General features: G+C 34.1%; 1 protein-coding gene across 4 annotated transcripts in view; it reads right to left on the bottom strand.

The window, feature by feature from the left end:
- Positions 1-24,796, bottom strand: part of DYNC2H1 (dynein cytoplasmic 2 heavy chain 1) — a 161,963-nt gene that overhangs the window by 83,161 nt on the left and 54,006 nt on the right. For 3 of the 4 annotated variants that reach the window (XM_039385508.1, XM_039385502.1, XM_039385503.1), the window contains exons 55-70: positions 24,572-24,709; positions 22,167-22,280; positions 20,541-20,701; positions 20,264-20,387; positions 19,562-19,683; positions 18,588-18,674; positions 17,135-17,261; positions 15,272-15,413; positions 14,613-14,722; positions 12,137-12,235; positions 10,853-10,976; positions 7,791-7,954; positions 6,385-6,504; positions 4,291-4,425; positions 3,499-3,642; positions 1,771-1,860 (exon numbers count right to left, since the gene is read on the bottom strand). In XM_039385508.1, coding sequence (XP_039241442.1) covers positions 1,771-1,860; positions 3,499-3,642; positions 4,291-4,425; positions 6,385-6,504; positions 7,791-7,954; positions 10,853-10,976; positions 12,137-12,235; positions 14,613-14,722; positions 15,272-15,413; positions 17,135-17,261; positions 18,588-18,674; positions 19,562-19,683; positions 20,264-20,387; positions 20,541-20,701; positions 22,167-22,280; positions 24,572-24,709 — 2,001 coding nt within the window. The remainder of the gene's footprint in view (positions 1-1,770; positions 1,861-3,498; positions 3,643-4,290; positions 4,426-6,384; positions 6,505-7,790; positions 7,955-10,852; positions 10,977-12,136; positions 12,236-14,612; positions 14,723-15,271; positions 15,414-17,134; positions 17,262-18,587; positions 18,675-19,561; positions 19,684-20,263; positions 20,388-20,540; positions 20,702-22,166; positions 22,281-24,571; positions 24,710-24,796) is intronic. The other variant, XM_039385505.1, reaches the window with a different exon arrangement.

The raw sequence follows: 24,796 nt of genomic DNA, 5'->3' as shown, positions 1-24,796 counted from the left end.
GTGACAAATAGGTCCCTACTAGGCACTAGTGTCAAACTCTGTAAGGCACTGGAGGTCTCATTTTATTGATAAATAAAATACGTCCATGAACATTACATGACACTGAGAACAAACTACACCACTCAACTCTTTCATCTTCTCAGACAAGTTCTGCAAGCAAATTCAAATCCAACTGCCTATTAGGATAGTCCCTGGATGACTCAGTATCCAAAATTTGAATGAAAATTGTTTGGAAGAATATTAACTGTAACAGAAACTATTTTGACAAATTAACAGTACAGGTGGGTGAATTCCAGTGCTCAGAAAAATTTCTGGGTACAGCTTCACTTAGTAGCATACATGAAGCCTAGGTACACACAAACATAGATATTAACCAGAGACAGAAAAAACCATCCTTCCCAATTCTAACATGGTTAAAAACATATAAACTTGTATCAGCTATACCTTTTATGAAGACACGAGTAAAGCCTCAGTGTCACAGCAGTCTTTAAAAATTTTCAGGGATAAAAGGTAGAAGTAGTAGTGAATTGTTGATGGTGTGAGGAGCTTATTTTTTCTCTCAGCAATTAGAACACAATATTAAGCTGGATGGACCATTAGTCTGAAGCTGCACAGTAACAGACTTTCAGTATTTTCTAAACTCCAATATGATTGCTCACAGTTAAAATCCTTCCTACTAGAAATCTCCCCTCTGTGCCCTACACTTGAAATCTCTACTCTTTTCTTATGTGCAAAAATTGCTGCCTTCCAATATTCACAAGATGTAATGACTTAGTGGAACGCTTCACATACTCATGACTTCAAATGCAGACATTAAATATGATGAGAACATTCTATGAGAATGCCCTTGGACTTTGATAAACAAAATTTCTAAGAAATATCTGTTACCTCTGTACCTTAAATAAGATGTTGCTAGACTGGGGGAGAGGGGAGGAGTTGGTGTAAAATTTTCAAGATCTCTCCATTCTCACTGATCAAACTCCAGACTTGTGTAATTTCTACTACTACTCAAACCATCTATGCAGACCTACTGTGCATTCTTCAGGCTGGTATTATGAGACAAATACCTCTTGTCATGATAGTTCCATGTGAAAGTAAAACTTAAACCAGAAAATGAAAGGCATATCTATCCTAGGTTTTCAATAAGAAAGCAAGAAGAGAAAAGATACCTGACTGACATAAAGAAGAAACACATTAGGAACATCACATGGAGGAACAAGGGAACAGATGGAAACAAACAAGGTAGCAGGTAGAGATTTGGGACAGGCTGAGAAAAGAGAAAGGAGAATATCACAATGTGGGGGTTTTTTAGAATCATAGAATCATCAAGGTTGGAAGAGACCTTTAAGATTATCAAGTCCAACTGTCAATCTACCACAATCACTTTTGTTTCCTTTAAAAAAAAAATTACAAAAAAAACCCCAAATAATCACACAAAACCTTATCATGACAGCTAGGTCAAACACTCATACTAAGGAATGCAAGAAGTAAGAGAAAACAGGGAAAAAAAAGTGCTCAGGAGGCGGCAAAGCCCAGGACGGGCTATGAAGCCAAAATGAGGAGCTCTGTGGAAAAATGTCCATAAGCAATATTAATTTTGTCATATCCTAATTGTTAGTCCTCCTCATTCTGCATGTTAAATATTGTTAGTGTAATTTTTTGTATCTATTACACAGTACTGCTTATTTGAAGTAGATCAAGCGTTGGCTGCTGAAAGAATAACTTTCAAACCCAGTGCATTGTCTTAAGCCAGAAAAAATACAATCTTACCTTAAACAAACAACGACAAACATATTCATACACTGCATGTTTCAATGAGCCAATAAGCAACTTGATTCTTTCCTCAGTGTTACTTGAATCCTAAAAAAGAAATTTTGGGTTCCAAAAATTCACGTGGAAGTAAAAAATTTTTTATGTACTTTGTAAATTTCAGAAAAATGACACAAATAATCTGGATGCTACGTGACACCAGTTCTAAAAACATATTATTAAATTCAGCTGCACCTATCAATCAGTAGATGATTAAATGAGAAATTCACGCTGAAGTATTAAGAAATAAATATTTTGGGCCTGAATATTTTGATTATGAACATTATACAACTTTGTATAAGGTAAATATACAAAGAATGAGAGAACAGTTTCTTCTCCTAACATTAATATTCTTGAAATCCCATAGTTTTTACTAGGTAAAAAATTGCTTAGGCATTGAATTACTACACTTAATACTACTAAACAGGTATGTTGATGTTAAGTGCAGTTACTAAACTTCTGGTCAAATCTGGCCCAAATGAAATGAACGTTGTAGAAAATAGTAAGTGTACCCTGTCCTTCAAAGGTCAAGACTGAAAAACTAATTCTAACATGAAAAAAGTGAAAAAAAGACAGGACAAAAGAAGAAAGGGGCTGGGAGGCATGGAATGTGTAACAGACAGTATAAGTTCCTTTCTACCATGCTGGAATTTGAAAAGATGAGTTTAAGGAGGGCAACTGGACAATTGATTTGACTAATACCTTTTTCCCATGCCTAAATGATTCAAAAATTAAGAACTGGATAGAGGAAAAAGAAAGAAGGCAATGAAGGCAAAACCAGAAGTTGAGCTTTAATATGGTAACATAATAGGCAGGAAAAAAAGAAATTATAAAGAAGTGTGAAGTAAGAAAAAAGAAGTTAAAACCTCATGTTGTCGAAAAGAAGAAATAAGAATGTTAAAGAGGGCAAGTTCACATAGTTAGAACTGTGTTCCTGATATGACTGAAGCTGAAGGAAAGTTGTAAATCATGGATGTCACCATAAAGGGGAATCCAAAGGAGACATGATGAAAGGTTGGTAAATGTCTTTTTAAAGTAAAAACAAAGAGAAATACGATGAATTTTGAAGACACTGAATAAAAAGAAAACGCATCATAACTCAGTGTGGGTATTTAGATCTAAAGAGTTTGGTGACAAGGAATAAATTAATTCTGTGCTCTAATAAGGATATACAGGCCATCAGAACACAGAAAAATAAAAATTACATTTTCAATAAGGTATGCTTACAAACTGTATAAAAGCAGACAAAATTTTGATCTTCCTTTGCGTAACTGAGCCCTGTAGATATATAGGTATTTTCTTATTCTACCCTTTGTTGATAAAATTAGCATCATTAGCAGATTAGATCATTAATTTATTTAAATAAAGCCTTCAGTAAAGTTATAATCAACCTTTGTTTTCCTAGTTCATCTTAGACAAAGAGCAAGTCTGAAATCACAAATAGGAGTTATTCTGCTTTCAGATGGCACAGCAATACCCTGATTTATATGCAACGTAAAATAATTTAAAATTCCATGTGCATGGATTCTGAATATCTAAAGCACAACAGTTCAGCATAACTACTTATTATACATTTCATCAACATTTATTATAACTTTTTTTTTAAAATGTCCAGAGAAGCTAATAAATTCTAAGGATCAAAGCACATTGATTCTTCTGCAGCATTAGCAGCTTCAGAAGAGAAAATACCTGCTTGGTTTGCAGAGCCCTTTGGAAAAGTCGCAGGAAAGCCGCCAAACTAAAGCGATACATATTATTAATTTTGGACAAGTCAGAGATAATGAAGTACATCTTGCTGGCACTCTCGGCCAAAGGGAGATAGGAGTCCCTCTCCTGCAGAGAAAAACAACACACACATAAAAACTCGGTGCATTACTGCCACCTACTGCTTATTGCATAAACTATTACTCATCCCATCAAAAAAACATGTGGATGATTCCCACTGTTATAGGAAACCGAATCCTTTCCAATTCTCCAAATTGAGGGACCAGAACTCAAGACTTTAATGCTTTTTGATATCCAAATTGGAAACTTTTTTAAAATTAAGAATATGATGGAAATAAATCCCTAGGGCACTGAGGTCTCTTCCCACAACAGAACATATCTCAAAATTCAATGGAAAATTTTAAACTAAACTTTTCCAACAGAAAGGGATATATTAAGTAAAAACATCAATATGATCCAGAATGTTTGCAACAGAGGATGGTAAAATGAAGTCAAACCTCGTTACCTGCCAAACACCCTTTAACTCAAACTGGTGGACTTTAAATTGTGTAATTATTCAGCATGTGTAAAACAAAGCAATTTAATTAACAAAAATACTATCTGTGCTTGCTTATCCCAAATATCATTTACTCAGAAAAGTTAATTTAACATGTTACTTATCTTATATTCCTGTGGATGTATGTGTGTTCTGTATATAGAAGATGACTATTTTTAGCAGGAAAAAAACAGTAATAAAAGACTAAAATATTCTTCTACCTTATCAAGGAAAGTCTGAAGTCTGTGAGATTCAGCCAGTGATTCTTGGATGACTGCACTACTTGCTTTAGTTTGATTCAGAGACTCTATCAGATCCTTATTTTCTAGTATATTGCCTTGTGATGTGGCAAGTGTCTGGAAAAAAAAAGTAATTTATGTTACATTAAAAAAAAAAAAGAACAAACAATCCTGTAAAGTAACTATTTTGGAAGCTGTCCATCTTTCTGACCTGTACATATTTCTGAACAGATGGTTATTCCAAAACCTCAGATGATGTTTTAAAGAAGCATGGAAAATAAAACTCAAGAAAGTACTCCAAAAATCCAGATTGCCAGGTTCTGAAACATAAGTCATCAGTAAGCTTTTCAGAATGCTTTCTATGATCAGGGTCTTAGGCACTAAAATCTCCATGGTAAATTTCCATTTAACTTCCAATTTAACCTGAAGGTACTCGTAACAACTTCCTGTACCCAGTCATTCAAAAATTCATTTTCCTTCAAAAACATTCCACTATCCCCTATACAATCTAGTTCTCATTTTCAACTGAGAAAATATTTACATCACAACAATTTCAGTTTTGTAACCAGAGATTACCTCAAAATCCTTGAGATTGCCTCACATTTTCCCTGAGTTCTCCCGTGCAATTAATTTCACTTCCAAGAAGTGGTAAAAGCTTGAATGATTCCCTAATAATACATGTTTTTTACTAACCCTCAGTAAATATACTTCAATACATTTTTTCTTTAGTCAGACAGCAACAGAAAATTGGCTTCTTGTCTGTCAAGTCAGTTCTGAACAACCACCTGTAAGACAGCATTCAAGGAATCCAATTTTGCTACGAGATCACCACAGCACCTATGTCTTTACTCCAAGGCTTTCAGAAGAAAACCAGTACAGTACTTCAGATAGAATGGTAATGTTGCTTTAAGTTTAACTTGAATTTAGCTAGACCACCTTCAGCACTGATTTCTCTGTTGACAAAGTCCATGTAGCACCTGCCAGTTTCCACTGAGCCTTAGCTTTCTATCTTTGGGGTCAAAGAGTATTCTGATTTCAGTGTTAACTAGAATTCCGAAGTTGAAACCAACTCGGTGTTAATACTTGGCCACTTTTTGTTGCAAATATCTTATGTATCAGCTATCTTAAGTTTTGTGCTTGGTAACTCAGATCAGACAAATGTAAAAAATCTTGGAATTCCAAGATAACAAAAAAAGTCTGTTCTAAAAGGTCAAATAGTGGTATCCCTGAAGTCTTAGTTTCTAGTAGAAAATAAGATGCTAAAAATGATTAAATTTGGACATGGAATTTTTTTAGAGAGCAAGTTTCCCTCTTCCTATAAGAGAAAGCTGCCCTATCACAGTTTTAAGAAAGGGCTGAGCTTAGTATTTCAGAATTAATAAGGAGTTTAATAGGGACAGTAAATGCTGAAATTCAAATCACATCAGATAATCATGTACAAAATTCTAAAACAGAGTTATCAATCATAGAATCATAGAACAGTTTGGGTTGGAAGGGACCTTCTAAACCCCCTGCTATGAGCAGCAACATATTCCACTAGACCAGTCTGCTCAAAGCCCCATCCAATCTGGCCTTGAACACTTGAAAAGGGATGAGGCACACAAGTTCTCTGGGTAACGAGTTCCAGTGCCTCACCACCCTCACAGCACAGAGTTTCTTCCTAATATCTAATCTTAAAGTACCCTCTTTTAGTTGGAAGCCATTCCCCCTTGTCCTATCACTACATGCCCTTGTAATAAGTCCCTCTCCAGCTCTCTTGTAGGTCAGACTAATAAATAGCCAGTCTAATCTATAAAAACTAACAGCTTAGTTAGTTAGAAATAATTGTGGAGGTTTAAAATTTTAAATGTCTCTCAACAATCCTTCCATTTTGTACTGGGATTTTTTTTTCCTTTCACTACACAGGATCATTTCTCAACTTGAAAGTATCATTTGACATGATTCACAAGCCTAAAAATGTGGCTTCAGTTAAAACTCATAATTTGAAAAAGAAACAGTATAGTTTCATTCAAATACATAACAATATGAACACTATTTTTTGGTATAACAGATATAAAAGATGTAAATTTATTTTACCTCCAAAAGAGAATCCTCAAGTTTAGCTAGCTGTATCTTCTTATCTTCTTCCTGTTGTAACAGTTTCGTCTTCTGCTCTTCCAAATCAGGTTTTTCATGCTGAATAGTTAAAGCCAACAGCTAAAAACAAAGAAGATTATTCAGTAGGATAAGAAACACTCTAATATTTCAAAATATGTATTCATTAGTTATAAAGCACAATATATACTCATTCATCATATAGAATATATACTGCTATGTTTTTGAAAGTAGATTTCTGAGGGTTTACTCAGTTCCAGCAGACATCGAATAGCTTTAAATCTATGTACATATCCAGCATATCCTGTAGTGGCCAGGATAATCCAGGAACCACTGTGAATCATGCCTTGAGTATAACAGCAGATGCAAGCCAGGTGAGATACTCCAGAGCATCTCAAGGAGGCTCTGGATGACTTTATTGAGGACACTCATTCACAATGTTTCATGCTTAGACCTAAACCTTTGCACCTCAATATGAATTACATGCATGTTTAAATGACTGGCAGTCTTCACTTTCGCATGTATTGTTATCAGATATGTATTTCCTACATCAGGTGATGTAGGAAAGCACAAACTGGAAAGAATGGCAGCAAATTTCTTTCCAGCATGCCTACCAATCAAACCTCTCTCCTCCTAACAGAGAGAAAACAAAGTTGGTTCTTCTGCATTTCCACTTCAAAAGGGGGTCAATTTTCATGGTTACATTGCATGATGTCAATTCCCTACCTCCAGTGGAAGGAGGAAATCGATACAGATATCTGTACTTCACATTTTGAATTGCATCTTATCAACGTCTTACCTACATCCTATTCTAAGCCTCATTAGTGTGGAAAAACTTGTTTCATACCAAATAAAGAGGGGGTTTATTTCCCTTAATTTCCCTTTTTTTTTCTCTTTCTTCCATTTGAATGTTACATTTTGCTTCCTAAACCTTACGGAGAAAACCTCAAAAGCTACTAGCATTTTGGAGGAAGTAAAATATACAGTGTTTTGATTGCACTACGTTTTTCCTGTACACAAAATTTTGATGGTACTAGCATTATTCTGTAAGTAGGACACTAGAGAGCTGCAGCAGAAATGTTTCCATGGTACCATAAATGTATCCTGAACAGAAAGCAGAGGCTTAGCAATTAATCTGTTGCAACTGAACTACATGAGACAATTTTAATTTTCTCTGTTGAACTCACTACTTGGTTCCAAAGTGCATAAAAACAAGATTATAAAATTTAAATTTAGTTTTAGCTTTGATTTTACTATTTATATTTGTGAGCTAAAAAAATATCTCCATGACCATTAACACAAACTGCACCATAGGGCTGCTTCCAGACACTGCATGCATCTATGCATGTGCACTATATATATACACTATTTTCATTCTAAATGCCTACCTGTCCTCTTAGGCCACTTGCTGTTGTGGTAAAGTTTACTTCTGTAACAATAGAAGAAGCATCAGGCGGAATGAAGGGATTGGGGTTTCTTGTTGACAGAAAAAGACGGAACTCTTCATTATAATCTATCATTTTTTCACCTATTTGTATAGCATAACGGGGTCCTGTAAATAATAAACAGACGTTACATGCACTCTGATTGGAACATTGTAAAATCATCATCAAGAAACATCATTGTAAAATAATGGTATTTGTGTAATACTTTATGACGATGAGATGTAAATGAATTTTAGAAGATTTATGTATAAACTTTTTTGAAAGAAATACAAATTTAAAAAATTCAAGAAACATATCCTAACCTGCGCTGTTAGAGAAAAAAAGGAATAAGATAGCACTAGTATAGGACAGCTAAATAGTGAGAATATTTAATACACCTGAGTAGTTTAATGATCCTTACCCATCACACAAAGACTAATTGGCAAAAAATACAATTGAAGTAAAAGTAATATTAACAAATCTTTGAAATCTTCAAACCATGAATAGGAGACAAAAAACCACAGAAGATCCACTGGAGAATCCCCCTTACGTGTAAGAAACCTGTCATAATTTAAACATATTCACTTACATTTCCACAACTGTATACCACTCTAGCAAAACATACTAGCCATAATTATATATTTGATAATTAAAATGGTTCAACATTTTCTGAATATGATCCAAACCCATTAGATTTCATCTTTGGATCTGTTACATTTATTTGTAGAAGGTTGATGTTGCTGTATAATCATAATTCTATTAAAATGTTACTTTCTATGATAATTGTTATAGATCAAGTCCATGAAACTAAACATGTTGGGATATCTAGATATCAGATAGAAAAAAAAAATTACATCAAGAAATGTCCCATAAATTTGTCTTATTATAAACACATTTAATTTAATCATAATATGAAAGAAACAATTTATTAAATAATTGATGTCATGGTTTCAATCTGTTTATACTCCTAATATTACTCAATATGCCTGTCACAGAATAAAATTACATGTATGGTCCCTCACCATCCCCCTCCAACCCCAGATTTCCATTCTAGCAGGGTTAGAAAAGAATAGACTCAAACAATCATATGATTAGAATAAGACTTTGCCTCCTGATACTGAAAAAGAAATAAGAACAGAATTATAAGATGAAAAGTTAACAAGTGAAAATTCCCATTCCAGAAAAATTTCCAAGATGGCATAGTTAGGTGCTTCTCTATTTTTAGCACTGATTGTAGATCAGAAATATAAATCTCTTGCTAAAACACTGGTAGAGATGAAAATCACATATCAATTTTGCTTCTGTGCGAAGGATCACAATAAATTTCAGGACTGTGTTGTAAAAATGTCAAGCAGAAAATGGAAGCTGTACGAAGATGAATTTATTGCAGTATATATATTCACATTTTTCTTAATGTTTCATTCCAAGTAATAAAGAGATGTACAGTCATCACAAGCAAAATAATGGAGATAGGCTCCCACCTCCACATTTTGGCAAAGAGAAGGAGTGTGTGCTTGCTTGTAAAGTGATAGAAAAGATTCAAACAGTGACCCATCCTCCTTTTCAAATAACAGCTCCCTAGACTGGACCTGCACAGACCTAGCATTAACATAGCCCATTAACAAGTAAATAGGATGTCTGAATGTTATAAGCAATTTCCCTGAATAAATGAGTATATTTGAATTTAATCTACTTTCTCCACAGTTTTGCAGACATATTCATCTCTCAATTTGATTTCTTGAATAAAATCAATTAAGATGCCTGCAATACTGTATCTCTCCTTTCCAAAATTCAGCAGAAACTGGAGGGGCAAAAAAAATTTGTAACGATGTTCTACCTAACCCCCCCCAGAACGCTGAAGTCACCACTTTGCTGGTACTCTTTTACTGAGAATAAACAAGCAGGTACATCTGTAATGGAAGAATGATTTAAAGTAACTTTCTTTTCACTAAACAGACCTTTCTGATATTGGAGATAAATGTATATAAGAATCCTATTACATTTGCTTTAATGAATAAGTACATTAAATGTACTTACATTTAAAGCATTACTGTTACCTCATGCATTATTAGATCTCAATGGTTGATGAAACAACAACAAAAAAGTCTTGAGCTTTTTTCAGTAGCCAAAGTTCATACTGTAAATTACATGCATAGGTTGTGGTACATGCTGAGGAATTACAACTTGAGGCAGAAATATAATTACAAAGGATAATGTAAAACTATTATAATTACAGTAACTTAGACAGTATTTAAAACAGATATTGCTGTATTTTTTAATCCAGTTCTTGTGATTTAATCTGAAAACATGTAATATAATTCAACAAAATTCATGCTAAGATACTTATATAATTGCTATTTATTTTTGCTAAACTTTCAACACGAATTTTCATATCAGTCATTATTAAAGCAACTAAATCCAAAGAAGTTTTATAGAGAGTTATATAGAGTACATTATCTGTCCAAAGCAGAGATACTGCATAACAAATGCTGGGGGGTTTCCCTTTCATTGCATCAGTTAAGGGACACCTTTCACCAAATTCCACCATTTTGCTGATATCTACAACCCTCCTCATTCCAAAGGCATATCAGGGACAGACCTGTGTGCCTTCTTTAGTTTCAGACAACTGAAAGAGAAACAGCAACACCAGTATTCTAAAACTCTGATTTCTAATTGCACAGCCAGTTGTGTAACTTCTGGTCTATTTAAGGCCCAAGTTTCCAAGTAAAACTATGCATTTGAAATTATCACTAGAAATTAACTTTAAATTCTGAAGGGTTGATAAAAACACTTTATTCTAAATCCAGTTAAAAACTCTCTAAATACATTTCAGTATTTTTCCACTTACTAAACAAGAACATATTTCCAACATATTTTTTGCACTGAAATGTTAGCAACAGATTAATACTAAAGAGGTAAAAAATTGCACAATACTCAAGTTTTCAGAAAAATCAAGTTTTACATCCCATATGGATGTAAACTACAAAAGCTTTGAGGAAGCATTTGTAAAGATCTTGGTCATTTACCTTGAGCAATGAGATCTTTTCTTAGCAATGGGTAAAGTACAGGCTCCACTCCATCCATTTCCTGTATAATAAGTGTTTTCCCAAATCTCACTGCCAGCTCCAGAGCAGTTACGAAGTTGGTGTCCTGGGTAAATAAATATAAATTCCTTTGATCCATTTTCTTTTTTTGAAAAACATAAACACCTCAGAATGGGTAGGAAGGCATTATAACAAGTAGTCTAAATCTAAAAATCTGTAGTACAGCTGAAAAATTCTATTACAGGCATCAAATGATATTTCAGGTTTAGCCACAAGTGTTTAGTTCAAATAAATTTGATCTACTCAGATACTGACATAAAGAAAACCTATTTAATATGCCTAGATCTTCAAGTGCTGCACCAGAAAAGAGCAGGTCTACCATCATTTCTGTTAGGTGTACCTAGAAGTCCTGGCCAGTTAACACACTTCAAATGTTAGTATGTAGCTATATCTGAAAACTGAATCAAGATCTACAGACAGGATTCACATTGGTATTAAGAAGTCTAAATGCAGTCTTTTGCTGTAGGTGTTTAAACATGCTTGTGGTGTTTAAGATTACATTAGTCAATGCAGACAACAGAGTCTAAAAGGTAATCAGGCTAATCAGCTGGCAGGAGAAACAATCAATTACCCAAAGATACTACCATCAGAAACAATCTTCAAGACCTGCACAAAGCAGCAGGGTTCTGTGCAAGACCTACATTCTGCTGAAGCAATAACTTTAGGCCAGGTGGGGCTCAATAAGGGACTTCTGAACAGCACTAGATGCCTGCCTATGTGTGTACAACCAAGCCACACGTCAGCACCCACGAAAACAGTTACAGGTAGACAATTAATTTTAGGTACCTTAGTCTCAAACTAAAATCAAACTTACTCTTTCCAACGTAGATAATACAACACAAAAATCATAGGGAGTAAGTGTACACATACTCCTGAAATCTAGTGAACTGCCAAGAATACAAAAGACCTCTCTATTTACAAATCTGTTATTATCTTGCTCTCAGTAGAAAATATGATATTCTAGGAGAGGGCGGCACAAAGAGGCAAACTTTGTAGAAGTAATACCAGATGTTGACCCTCTAATTTTCAGTACTTTGATCTCCTCCTTGAGTAAACAAATTTTCATGAGAAGTTATAGGCTTCATAGAATACAGCCTCATTTTTGGTGTTTGCTATCACACCCCTTTAAAAACTGCTCTTAAAGTCTGGAATAGAGAAAGCTGCTCAAGCAGAACAGAATTGTAAGACCAAGAGTAGATACTGCACCTGTTGGTTAATAACTTCCAAACGTGATTCCTTCAAATGTGTCTTCAACCATTCAGTAGCCCGGAAAGAAGGGTCTATCAAAAACGGGCAAACTTTACTCTAGGGTGAAAAAAATATACATGTATATTTACTAAAATCTATTTTGTTTAAGAATAAAATTGGAATCCTTTATTATTTTACCAAATGTACAGCATAAATATTTTAGAATCTTTTTTTCATTAACAAACTACTTAGAGAAATAGAGTAGGAATTTTATGTCTTTTATTTTATTTCTTAAAAAAAAAAGTATGCAATTCAAAATTCTCAGGTGTTCGTCCTGCTGAAGTTAGGTCATTCTTCACCTTCTCTATAAACAGGAGTCTATTCAATGACTATAATCTACAGCTTTTGTTATTCACAACTGCTTTTAAACTTAGAAGAAGAGGTATTAGTTTTCCTCCTTCTTCCTCTAGTGGGCAAAGGTACAGTACTTCTTGTTTTGGACCTCAATGCATTTTAGAAAAAATCATGCATACAAGTATTTTGCAGGCATAAAGCTACAATGAACTCTCTCCAGTACATTCATATGTCTCTTGTGCTGAAGATCATAGAACTGGTATAGGATTCCAGGTGTAGCCTTCCTAGTGCTGAGATCACCTCCCTTGACCTGCTCCCAATACTTTGCTTAAAGCTGTCCAGGATACGATTGGCCCTCTTCTTGGAAGGGGGCCATTACTGGCTCATGTACAACCTGGTGTCCACCAGGATCCCCAGGGCCTTTTTTTGCAAATATGCTTTGCAGCTGGGTGGTTCCCAGCACACGTTGGTACATGGGGTTGTTATTCTCCAGAAGCAGGACTGTGCAATTCCCCTTGTTGAACTTCATGAAGTTCCGGTCAGCCCCTTTCTCCAGTCCATCAAGGACCTCTGGGCAGCAGCTTGACCCTCTACTGTATCATAAATTCAGTCACAGAATGGTTGGGTTGGAAAGCCCTTAAATATCATCTAGTTCGAAGCCCCTGCCACAGGTAGAGATGCCACCCACTAGAACAGGTTCCCAGGGCTTTGAGCACTTCCAGGGATGGGGCTTCCACAGTTTCTCTGAGCAACCTGTTCCAGTGCCTCACTACTCTCTAAGTAAAGCTAATCTAAATCTCTCATCTTTTAGTTTATAACCATTCCCCCTTGTCCTATCTGCCCATATAAAGACTTGTTCTCCCTCGTTTTTATAAGTCCCTTTAAAGTATTGAAAGACTGCAATGAGGTCTCTCCAGAGCCTTCTCTTCCCCAGGCTGAACAATGCCAGCTCTGTCAGCCTGTCTCTATAGCAGAGGAGTGCCAGCCCTCTGATTATCTTGTTATATTAGCCATATCTCCCAGTTTTGTGTCAGCAAACTTGCTGAAGGTTTAAACAGATATTTTCAACAATTCTCTAGTTCAGTCTGATAGATAAATGCTTCCAAGCTGTGGGGCTTTTTTTAGAGTTCCAGTATTCCAAACTGAGTAATTGCACAGATCTCAAACTGGAAGACAGAGAAACATGGACAATATTCAAGAATCAAAAGATGATGAGTACAAAAGCTTGTGAACTGTACTGTAGACCACCTTGGTAAAATATCATGTCCAATTTCAGCTTTATAAGGATGCTGAAAAAAACTGTACACAAAGAAAATTATTTGAACTAAGGAAGCACTTCATAAAGCTCTTTATACACTGAGATTTTTAAGAGTTCAATCTATTCAACTACGGAAAATAATGAAAATAAGATCTTATTATAGCACATAAGTGGCTTTAAGGGTATAAGACAGCATTTATTGAAAACCTTTTTAATCAAACTGAGAAAGGATCTACTATCTATCTACCATCAAGATGAAAAAGCAAGATAAATTTAAATTAAAAAAAGGTTGCAACTGATTTGAGAGAATCATCAATAATCTAAGCAAATCACCTGTAGTAAATGCAGATTCTCCTCATGCCATTAAATACTTACTTGCTAGGAGATCTAATAAATGACTACAATATCATGTACATAATCATGCAATATTATGTATTATATATCTATACATAATTATATGATAAAACTGAATCTTTTCCCACTTCTTTTCTCAAGTATTATTAGCAATATATATATGGGTTTCGAAAGGTATCTGTATATAGCCTTTCCTTTTTCTGAGAAAAAAGTATTAGAAATTATATGTCAAAGTCAACATACATGGGACATAATCTTCCACTGATTCTATCACTTTCAGCTGGAATAGACTGATATGGAAAAAAACTGTAAAAGCAAAAAGGAAAATGTGTTTTCTTTAACTGTTTTTTTTTCTTTGTACTACAGAATACCCAGTGTACATAAGTATTTATTTCTCTGTGTGTGTGTGTTCTGTGATGCCAACAAATAACACAAATGAATTAATTCAAAATTCCAGGCAGATGTCATGTTACTGAAATTTGTAGGAATTTAAATACTTCCAAGACAAGATAAAAAAAGTAAATTTACCTGCAAGATGACAAGAGCATTTTCTATTGAAAGATCATCTGAAGGCAAACCTTCACTTTTCCAAACTAATTCCTCACTTTCTGTACATAGGAACCGCCGTAAATCAAACTCTGATAAATGAAAGAGTGCAACTTTGTGTCAGCATTTATAGTCTGCATAATTATAAAGCATTTACCACTCTGTATACAGCGGAGACTCTGTCTAACAGAGTGCAGGTCTGTAGATTTCCCTTTAATCTATTATTTTACTGCTGGAACTTATTACTAATAACTAGCTGATGTCATAATAATATTTAATTATATTATTAATGCAGAAATAAAAATGCTTGCTGAAAAAGCAGATGCATTCAAAACGCATTGGCAAATTTACAATAGTTCATGTGAATACATTCATTTTTGTAAATTCTTCTTTTTAAGCAAATTCTACAAAAATAAAATTATTTATAAGTTTTTATAATCTTAATAATTTAATAGAATAAGCCTAAGAAATAGCCTGTCTGTATAAATAAGTATTTGTTGAGTAAGAAAACATCATCACTTTTCGTTTGGAAACATGAAGACAATTGAAACTGTTCATTAGAACTCACTGGCATTTCTCACTTCCTCAATCAAGCTTAATTACTTACACACAGACACTGACAGACACACACAAGAAATTACTTTCAAGGCCTGCTGATTTGGTCCATTCATCCAAGCTGGTTTTCCTCTGATCCTCAGGAGCAGCAGAAAGGTATGTAATAAATGCAGCTGCTAACTGAGCTCTTTTAGGCAATGTAGCCAGTTCATCTGTTATCTCTGACACCTTAAAAAAAAAAGTGAAGACTGTATAGGTGTTTTGCAAACAAAAGCTATGTTAATATGTCTCACCAGTTATTAAAAAGTCATAATTAAATTTGCCTGCCATTGGGAATATAGTTGAGACAATCTCTGCTTGCATTTCAGGTATCTATACCTAGCTAACCCACAGCAACACAGACAAGAAATTATGGGAAAAATTCTTTTTAGCCTTGAGTTAGGGCATGGACAGATATTTCTGAGAATGTAGCTGCTAAAAATCTATGAATTTCAGTTCAATTTATAAGCAAATGAATAAAAAGTATCATAATAAGAAAAATAAGAAATATGTGATCCCAGTCACAGTCAGGTAGTAAGTATGTATACAATACGTATACAGATACTAAATACTATATGTAACTATTACATTTACTGTTATTCGCTGCACATTTACATGATAAAATACATTTATCATATATCTTCAAATAATTTAGCTGCACTACATCACCTCTGTTTTGAAATGTTCCAGTATTTTGGAGAAAACTATAGCATATCGAAATACTATATGACTGCCATAATTGGTTTCAAAGTATTGTCTTTCTTTTTTTTTTTTTTGCTATAATCAAACTGACATCAAAAAAAGCTGATACACAAACAAAAAAAGCAACTTTTCATTGCTTCCTCTTTACTTTAAAGGGAGACAAATACTGCCTTTTCACTGTCCGCAATATGGGATACTTCTTAACTAATCTATCTGTCAGTTTAGTCTACAGCATATCATTAACAGATAGTCTGAACTTTCTAATGATGAGGGTATTGCATCAGGGTGAAAAACTGGACGAATTACTTTTAGAAGCATTTAGGCTCTGGGGTTCAAATACATCCAATCCTTACTATAGCAAATGAAATAGCTGTAAAGCTACTTTCAAAGGAAAATCTTCAATTTTTTCCATTATACTGGTCAACCTGCAAAAAGGATTCATCTAACCTTAACTTTGGTTCTTCAAAATGCAGGCATTTAGTCTACTTGTTTAGGCTTTTTTTAGTATCAGTGGAGAGACAGGACCATGTATCTTTGCATGGAGATTTTTTCCACTTTAAAATACACAAGAAAACTAGAGATTGCTTTCTGGAGGTGACAGCTATTTTCAGCTTGTATATATCTCGAGATTTTCCTTTTTGTTTCAGACCAAAGAGGAGCCTGTGTGCCCAAAGACTTGCCAGTTTCTCTCACTTATTTCATTTGAGCAAATAAAATATGCTTACTTTCCCTACTCAGAAGAGCCTAAAACATTTAAGTGAAGACTTCAAAAGCAACAAAATATTTTGGGTAGATCTACATTTGCATTTCCGGCATCGATGCCATAAAAGAATAAGACTGTGATTGTTTAATGTTTTCCCAAAAACTGTCCCTTTTGATTGTATCTCAGCTTGGAGGGTCCCACTGCTGACATGTTCAGCCATCATAACAATTACATTATTGTGACTGAAAACCATCACAGAATGTTGTATGTTCTGTATTAAATACTGAGGGATTTTTTACACATTCTGTAGCAAGGTGATATAACTTGTATGGTGAAGTAAAAATAAGTTTCAGAAGGAAGAAAAGCTTTAATTTCTAATGAGAAATCAAATAAATGTACACTAGGAGACATGCAGAATGGCAATAACTCACATTCTACAAACAGTGCAAAAATTGTATTTTCAAATTATCAGCTATAAGATGTATTTACGAAAATTTTCACTAACCTGAGTGCTCCATCTTTTGTGTTCCCTGTCGAGTTGATTTATTAGTTCCTCTGCAGCTTTTAATGTTTTCTGAGCTTTACTTAGTTCTGCTTCAAGTTTTGCTGCTTCTGTTGTTCTACTCTGGAACCTGTAAAACAAATACTCTTTGTAATTACTATCATGAACTACTAAACTTATGAACAGTTACTTTCAAGGCAGTTTAATTGACTGATTTGGTAATGAATTCCTCCATTATTGTTAATGAAGAACACAACTACAGTTCTTTTTTGTATCTTCTCCTTTTAATTGGCAGATGAACTTGTTAGACTTTTAACTAAAAAAATTTAGATAGATGCACAGGTGAGACTTAAAAATACATTTGAAATACAGATCATAATGTCTGAAAATCATTCCTTCTTTTACTTTAACAGCTTGACTTGATTTTAGTGATTGTGTAAAGTTTTGTTTGGCACCTAGTCAGGAAAATAGCAGGCTCAATGCCATACTGTACAGTTGTAACTATTTGGTAAATTTGATATTTGAAATTTTTAAAAAAGAATATGGCTAATTCGCATGAATGACTCCAGTTCAACGCACAGTAGTCTATTTTGTAAACTAATATGTAGTAAGAACACGACCTAAAAAACAGGCAAGGTTTAGGTATTATTTTGTAATGCTCAATATGTATTTAGTTTGATTAATATTTAAAATAATTAATGCATTTAATAATCCACCAGTTTAAAGTAATATATTTAACTGTAATCTGTAGTATATAACTAATTTAAGAAATCACTGTATAGATGAATGACAAGAATTCTCCCTTTTTTTTTTGCAGACTACAAAACATGACTTTTAGTAATATGTACATATGTTAGATTATAAAGTGTCTCCTATACTAAGTACATACTAAAACCATCAAACTAAAAACTTAGATTAAACTGAATTTGAAGTATAAAAGTTCACCAGACCTATCTTTATACCACTGTGAGTCATGTACTTGATGAGATGCTAAGAAAAAAGGAGATAGCTAACTAGCTGTCAAAAAAGTAGGCCAGCCTAAAAGAAATAGAACTGCCTTTATTCAAGCTGTGATCAGTAGAAGTTTTGTATAAGCATATTCCCAAAATTCTAAGGAGTCATTGAAGTCTTATGTGATTTAGAAGGTTAGAAACAATACTGCTTACCGTTGACATCAATGGCTGCAATAAAGGTTTACCAACACCGTCAGTAGTGAGAAGCAGGTACTTTTAAGGAGCATTTATTTCATCTGATCGAGAAGATGACCTGTATTCTAACAGTATTTATCCACTGAGTGTACAGATAGACACTTAGACTATCTATCTAAGAGTCACTAATTGGGACGTAAATATCTTGCAGAACAGGAAGCTACATTTGGTTAGATAAATGTCATTATTCATAATGTAAAATCATCTATGTTTGTATTTATATCTTGAAATAAACAAACCCAACTTACTTATCTTTCAGTTCCAATACTTTTTGACCAACAGAGTTCAGAAGATCTTCTAACTTCTTTTCTCTGTCTTCAGTTTTCTTGAGATTACTACAAAAAGGTAACATTTATTTTTAGACTATGGGTAAAAAAGAGCAAATAAAACAGGAAAGTAGTTTACATAGATGTAGTTCAGAGATAGCTCTTCCTTTTGTTTTACATTAAAAAATATATATTTTCATACAAAAAAGCTTTGAGTACTTCTCATCACATAGCTTTAAAAATGGAAACCAAACACCCTATTCTTAAAAGATCAGAACAAGTTCTTCCAATACAGAATTTTAAAACCTGGCAAAACAATTAGTACAGATTCCTAAGGTTATGGATGGCCATAAGACCATGTCTTATCTTTTTGATCCCAAGGAGAACCTGATTATGCTTGGTACATGACTGAAAATAGAGGAACCATGCATCTCATAAAATACCATGGGTTTTACTGAGAGACTACATTTTAAGCACATCTGTGATGCTCATTTCTCCCTGACACTATTCAGCTGGACAGGTAACTCATGATTGTACAAAAAACAACTAAGGTATAGCTTCCAGGAAAAAGAAAATATTGCACACTTACTTTTCTGTATCAGCAGGAACATTTTATTACCTACAAATGAGGTATAATTTCTTTTATCTTTTTTTTTAATAAACTTCAATCCACACAGAATCATAGAATGGTTGGTGTTGGAAAGCACCTCTGGAGATCATCTAATCCAAACCCCTGCTAAAGCTGGTTCACCCAGAGCAGGTTGCACAGTATCGTGTCCAGGCATGTTTTGAATATCTTCAGAGGAGACTTCACAACCTTTCTGGGCAGCCTGTTCCAGTGCTCTGTCACCCTCTAAGAAGTTATTCCTCATATTCAGATTCCTTCTTGGAGGTTCTAGTTTTGCCCACCACCATTGGAATTAAAAGTACTTGTTTTGTAATAGGGTCTAACTTACGCTTCCAAGCCAGCCTTCTCTTTTTCCAACGGCTGAATTCGTTCTAGGACATGGGAATACTGGATGTTGGCATTCACCCAAGCTGCTAATGGAGCAGCTGCAGCACTGGCTCGTTTAGCATTCTGAAAAATTCAGTAACAGTTAGAAGAAAGTCCTTGAAGTATAATGCAGAAAAGATAAATACTGCAACAGATTTACTAGTTACCAACTTAAATATGCCAATTAGCCTGCTCTACTGAACTAATCTTTTAAATTGTTACTAAGAGATTATATTGTAGGCCAGCAATCTGCATTAAAAAAAACACAGTGGGTATCTTTAGAACTATGTAGCTTCACTGAAATTAACAAGTTTTAAATTAATGCATGATTTATTAGATTCTTACTGTTACAAGGAGGCCAGAAGAAGCCAGTTACTATTGCTTGGTTGAGTTCTAATTTATACCAGTGACAAAAATCTCTGAGGACTCGATTCCTTAATAACTTCTCATCCCACAGCTCCCCACTCACCAACCAAATTCTCATAGTTAGAGGCAGCATGCAACCTTTATCTCTAACAAATTCTGCAAGAAGAATTCATCATTTTTTCTCTAATTTAAGCTCATTCTAAAAATCATGTTGGCAAATCAGACAACCATGTCTTTTTTATTCTTTTTGTCTTTTTTTTGGTCTTTTCTCATTTTATGTAATGCAATCAGGAATTACCTTTGGATCAAAAGATGCTCTATTTTTAGAAAGAAGTTCTTCAACACTCTCTCGTATTTCTCTTGGAATATTACGGGCGTCAAAGGATTCTATGTCCTCCCTTACACTTCTTTTGGCCAAGAAACTGTAAAAAGAATTAAATAACTAAGTAAAGAAGAAACAAATATTAAAAAGATTATTTCTGTATGACATCAAATTATTCTGAACATGCATTATTCCTGAATATAAATGAAAGTAGTTCATCTTAAAAAGTTTAAAGCTTAAATAAAATCCTCACCTTTTCATGCTCACCCATGATGTATCAAAAATCCCCATCAGCCGCAGAACTCCCTCTAGTATGTCTCTGATTATGTCAGGGGGCATCCGTAGTGACCGGATTTCTAACAAAGACTCTGGCTTTATATTTCCAACAGCTAATTTAGCTTCACTAACCAGTGGCTTGAAACATAAAAACATATTATAAAGTGGGATGGGGATACAAAAAAAATGAACATCTGCCATTTCAATTTTCATACAATTTCTTGTTCTTTTTAAATACTTTATTATGTAACCAACTACCACTGATGCATATTCAAGTTTATGATCATACTACTGATGCATATTCAAGTTTACAAGTTATTAAAAAATTGTCACATGTTTACTAAGTGATAATAAATATATTTCCACATAAAACAGCATATTATAATCCTGACATACCCTAGCTTTTCATTCAGCACTGAAATTCATAAACATTACATAGATATTAGCGCCAATCATGTTTGCTCTTTCATTACTTAGAAGTTCATTGTGATACAGGTATCTTTTAATAATTATGCTAATTAATATTTATAGGCATGAGTGAGGATCTCTGTGTAAACACACACAGAACTACAGGTCACAAAAGCTTTCTATTTCCATTAGCCAAACAAATCCAGACAGCCTTTGCCCTTATCAACAAATAGCATGATAAGAGAAGTTAAAGATTATTATTTAAAAACTGTGCACACCTTACAAATCTTTCATATTTATCAAAGGCCACAAAATGGGTGTAGTCCTGCAGTTCTATGTCACTTTCAATACAAGGATATAATTCCTTAGCAACTATAATATTTAAAAGGAAAAACAAAAAGTTGCTGTAGTTTTCCCTTATGCTTTAGTATAAACTTAAAATGGATGGGATGAAAAATAGAGACTAAAAGCACTGTACACACATAACACACAAGAAATCTGATGCTTAACATAGAATCACAATACACTGAGTTGCAAGGGACCCACAAAGATCATCAAGTGCAACTCCTGACCCTGTACAGGACCATCCCCAAGAGCCACACCATGTGCCTGAGAATATCATCCAAATGCTTCTGCCAGGCTTGGGGCTATGACCACTTCCCTGGGGAGCCTGTTCCAGCACCCAGCTCTCTGTAAGGTCTCTTGAACAAGCAGTTTGCTGTAGGGCCATTAGGATATATAATTTTCAGAATTTAGTAATAACTGGAAATTATCTCTCATTAAATTATTTCCATTCAGATGAGACTACCAAACCCTATGACATTACCAGTTTGATCAAGGCAAAGTAATGTGGTTGGTCTATATAAGACATGAGTAATTGAAAAATATTCCATAAAATCAGCAGAACCCAGTTGTAGACCATAGCAGCATAGAAATAGCAAGTGGTTGGTAAGATTTGGCTTGAAAATTCCTTCTCTAATTACTATCTAAGAGAACACAAACGCCAAAATGACAACCTAAATTTGGCAAATAGAATACTGTTTCCTAATGCAAGAAGTTTTAATATCAAAATAATTTAGAGCAAAATTTAAGAATTGCAAGGATAAAATTTGCAAAACCATTGTGCACAGCAGGACTTGAGTAACTCAGATAAAAATCAGACTGCAAAATATTACTTTTTCTTATCAGCTCTTACCTGAACCTCTTTTAGTTCATCTTCAATTTTTCTTTTTCTTTCTTCTATTTCTGCAGCCTCTTCTGCTATTCGTTGTTTAATTTTTTCCATTTCTGCTTTTTGCTCACTAGCACTCTGCAAAAAAAATACCTTTAGCTTGCAAATTTACACAGATTTTATTCCCTTAGGTCTCATTTCTTTTAGTCTTCATTATAATAATTTGCACAATACCAATTACAGTAAAATATCTGAGTCTACTTGATACTAGATGGGCAGACTAGGTAAATAAACTTTATAGAATAAGTATCATTTGCTTTTACTGTGTCACCTTTCTTTACCACAGACCAGAATCTGTACCTCTATTTTTGAGAGGCTCATTATGATCTTTTTTCTCTTTGCCTCTGATTTTCCATTCCTTACCAACACGTCAGTCTTCCTCTAAAAGGATGAGTGACAGCCTCCATAACATTCTTACTACATTTGAAAGTACTGCCATGTTGTCACTGTCTTTGCAGCTGCTCCCATATCTATTTCAATTTCTTTCACAACACCATTAAAACTCTATTTTTCTATCATATTCATTAAAGCAGCAGTTGTGTTGGAACTACAGACTATTAGTCTAAAAGTACATATCATAGAATTGTTTCTTTACTTAAAATTTTTACTAATCTGTCTGTAAGGATACGTATGTCCTACATGCATATTGTAAGTTGTTTGGGTTTACATCTCTTTTTTTTTCTGGATTTGTACTGTGCCTACCACACAGCACACAGTAGCTATTAGCTATCTCCAATCCTAAGCCAATCCTAAAAACTTCAGTACAACAGTTAATACCTAGTATATTAAACAACAATAAAAAGGACCTACATGTCTTTTATCATTGAGGATAAATGTAAAAAATGCATAAAAGACTAACATTCTAAGCTCAGTACTTAAAAAATAAAAGTCAAAAAAGCCCAGAGTTTATGTTTTTCTGATATATAATACATTATTATCACCAGTAATTGTCAAGCTGAGTTGCAGCAGAAAGTAATGGATGCATATAAGCACAGAAAACCTTAAGATAATAATAATTCTCTGAGCACTTAACCCAAGCTGTAGATCAGCATGTTATTGAAGATTACATTCAAATACATAAAACATTAGCTACATGAAACTAGATTAGACATTTCATGCAAATGAACATGTACTGAATGATTGCTCTGAATAAGAAAACCTTAACATTCAGTTGTAGGTCAAAAGCCTTGCTCTGAAAGGAGATTAAAAGAGTCTCTATGTATTAGAGCACTATCTCTTACATAAACTAGAACATTAAAATGTTAGAGGGCACCTATACTTTATGCTAATCTAAATAATCAAAATTCTACTGTAATTTTTCTGATGTCAGTGGGACCATCACGTTTCATTGCTTTTGACCTATTCTTTGATTATGTCCTACAATTTAATATGTGCTACCCACATAACCTGTAACTCTTCTAGATAACAACAGACACAGATTCAAAACTGACATCAGTGAACACATCAAGGTAATCATCATTATTCAAATTCATGTACAGTAGGCAGATAGAGCCTAAAAGTACTAAAAACTGCCAACAGCAAAAGACATAAAAATGGAAGCAATGCACTTTCAAAGCACTGTGAACCAAATGGTTTAAAAGACCAGGCATTTACTTTACTGCATACAGAGAATGTCTTTGGCATTGAGCTTCCAACCAATCAGACTCAGTCAGTAACAAAAAAAACCCAGTTCAGTGACAGCAGATTCATTACATCTTAACCTACGTTTATGATTCCAGGAAGTATCAATGTGGAGACCTATTGTTTGTGCAATTATTTTACTTGACTGAGAAAACATTACTAAAGAAAGTACAGAATACTGAAAAAAAGGTCTACCTCTCAGCTGAAGAATAAAAATTCAAGGAATGATGAACATGGAGGTATCATTTAATCTTCTCTGAGGTTAAATTCTGAGGACCAGACCTCATGAAATACACGCTTTCTAAGAGTTCACAAATTTAATTCCTGGTATTTGTTACTTAAAATAGTGCTACCTGTACATATTTTATTGAAAGTTCCTATCTGTGATAAACATAAAACGCATCAGCTTGAATTTATGAAGTTCTAGAAAAACTTTCAGATAGACTAAACTACAGCAGTAAACACTACTCAGGTGCAAAACTTGCACTGATCTCTTCCTATTTGATCAGTTCAGATATGATTTAAGTTATAGAATCCTCTGTCCTGTTGCAACCTTATTCAAGCCTCAGGGCTCATGTCTTCCCTTAGGCAAATTCTTGCAAAAGCATGACATTTTGTAACACTTGAAAAGATTACAAAGCACAGGCAGTTATGGACACCAAAAACAAAAAAGAATTGTTTTGTTTTTTGGGGTTTTTTTCCACTTTTGATGTGATTGTATATACCACCTGCATAGATACTGTAATTTCTTGAAGAGCAGAATCAGCTTCATCCTGCTTTGTTTTGAGTAAAATGCTTTGCTCTCCAGCTTTTCTGTTCAGTTCATCAACCAGGGCTTTAGCTTCATTCAGCTTTGAAACACCTGCCTATAACAGTTTTAAACAAGCAGATATTTAGCAGTGAATTTTTAGCAGATTTAAATGAAGGTTTGTTACAAATAGTATGGACAAATT

The sequence above is a fragment of the Pipra filicauda genome, unplaced genomic scaffold, assembly GCF_003945595.2.
Source record: "Pipra filicauda isolate LSUMZ 115617 unplaced genomic scaffold, ASM394559v2 scaffold117_size3949168_pilon, whole genome shotgun sequence".
In the NCBI taxonomy this organism is placed as follows: Eukaryota; Metazoa; Chordata; class Aves; order Passeriformes; family Pipridae; genus Pipra; species Pipra filicauda.
This window is presented reverse-complemented; position numbering and strand designations above follow the sequence as displayed.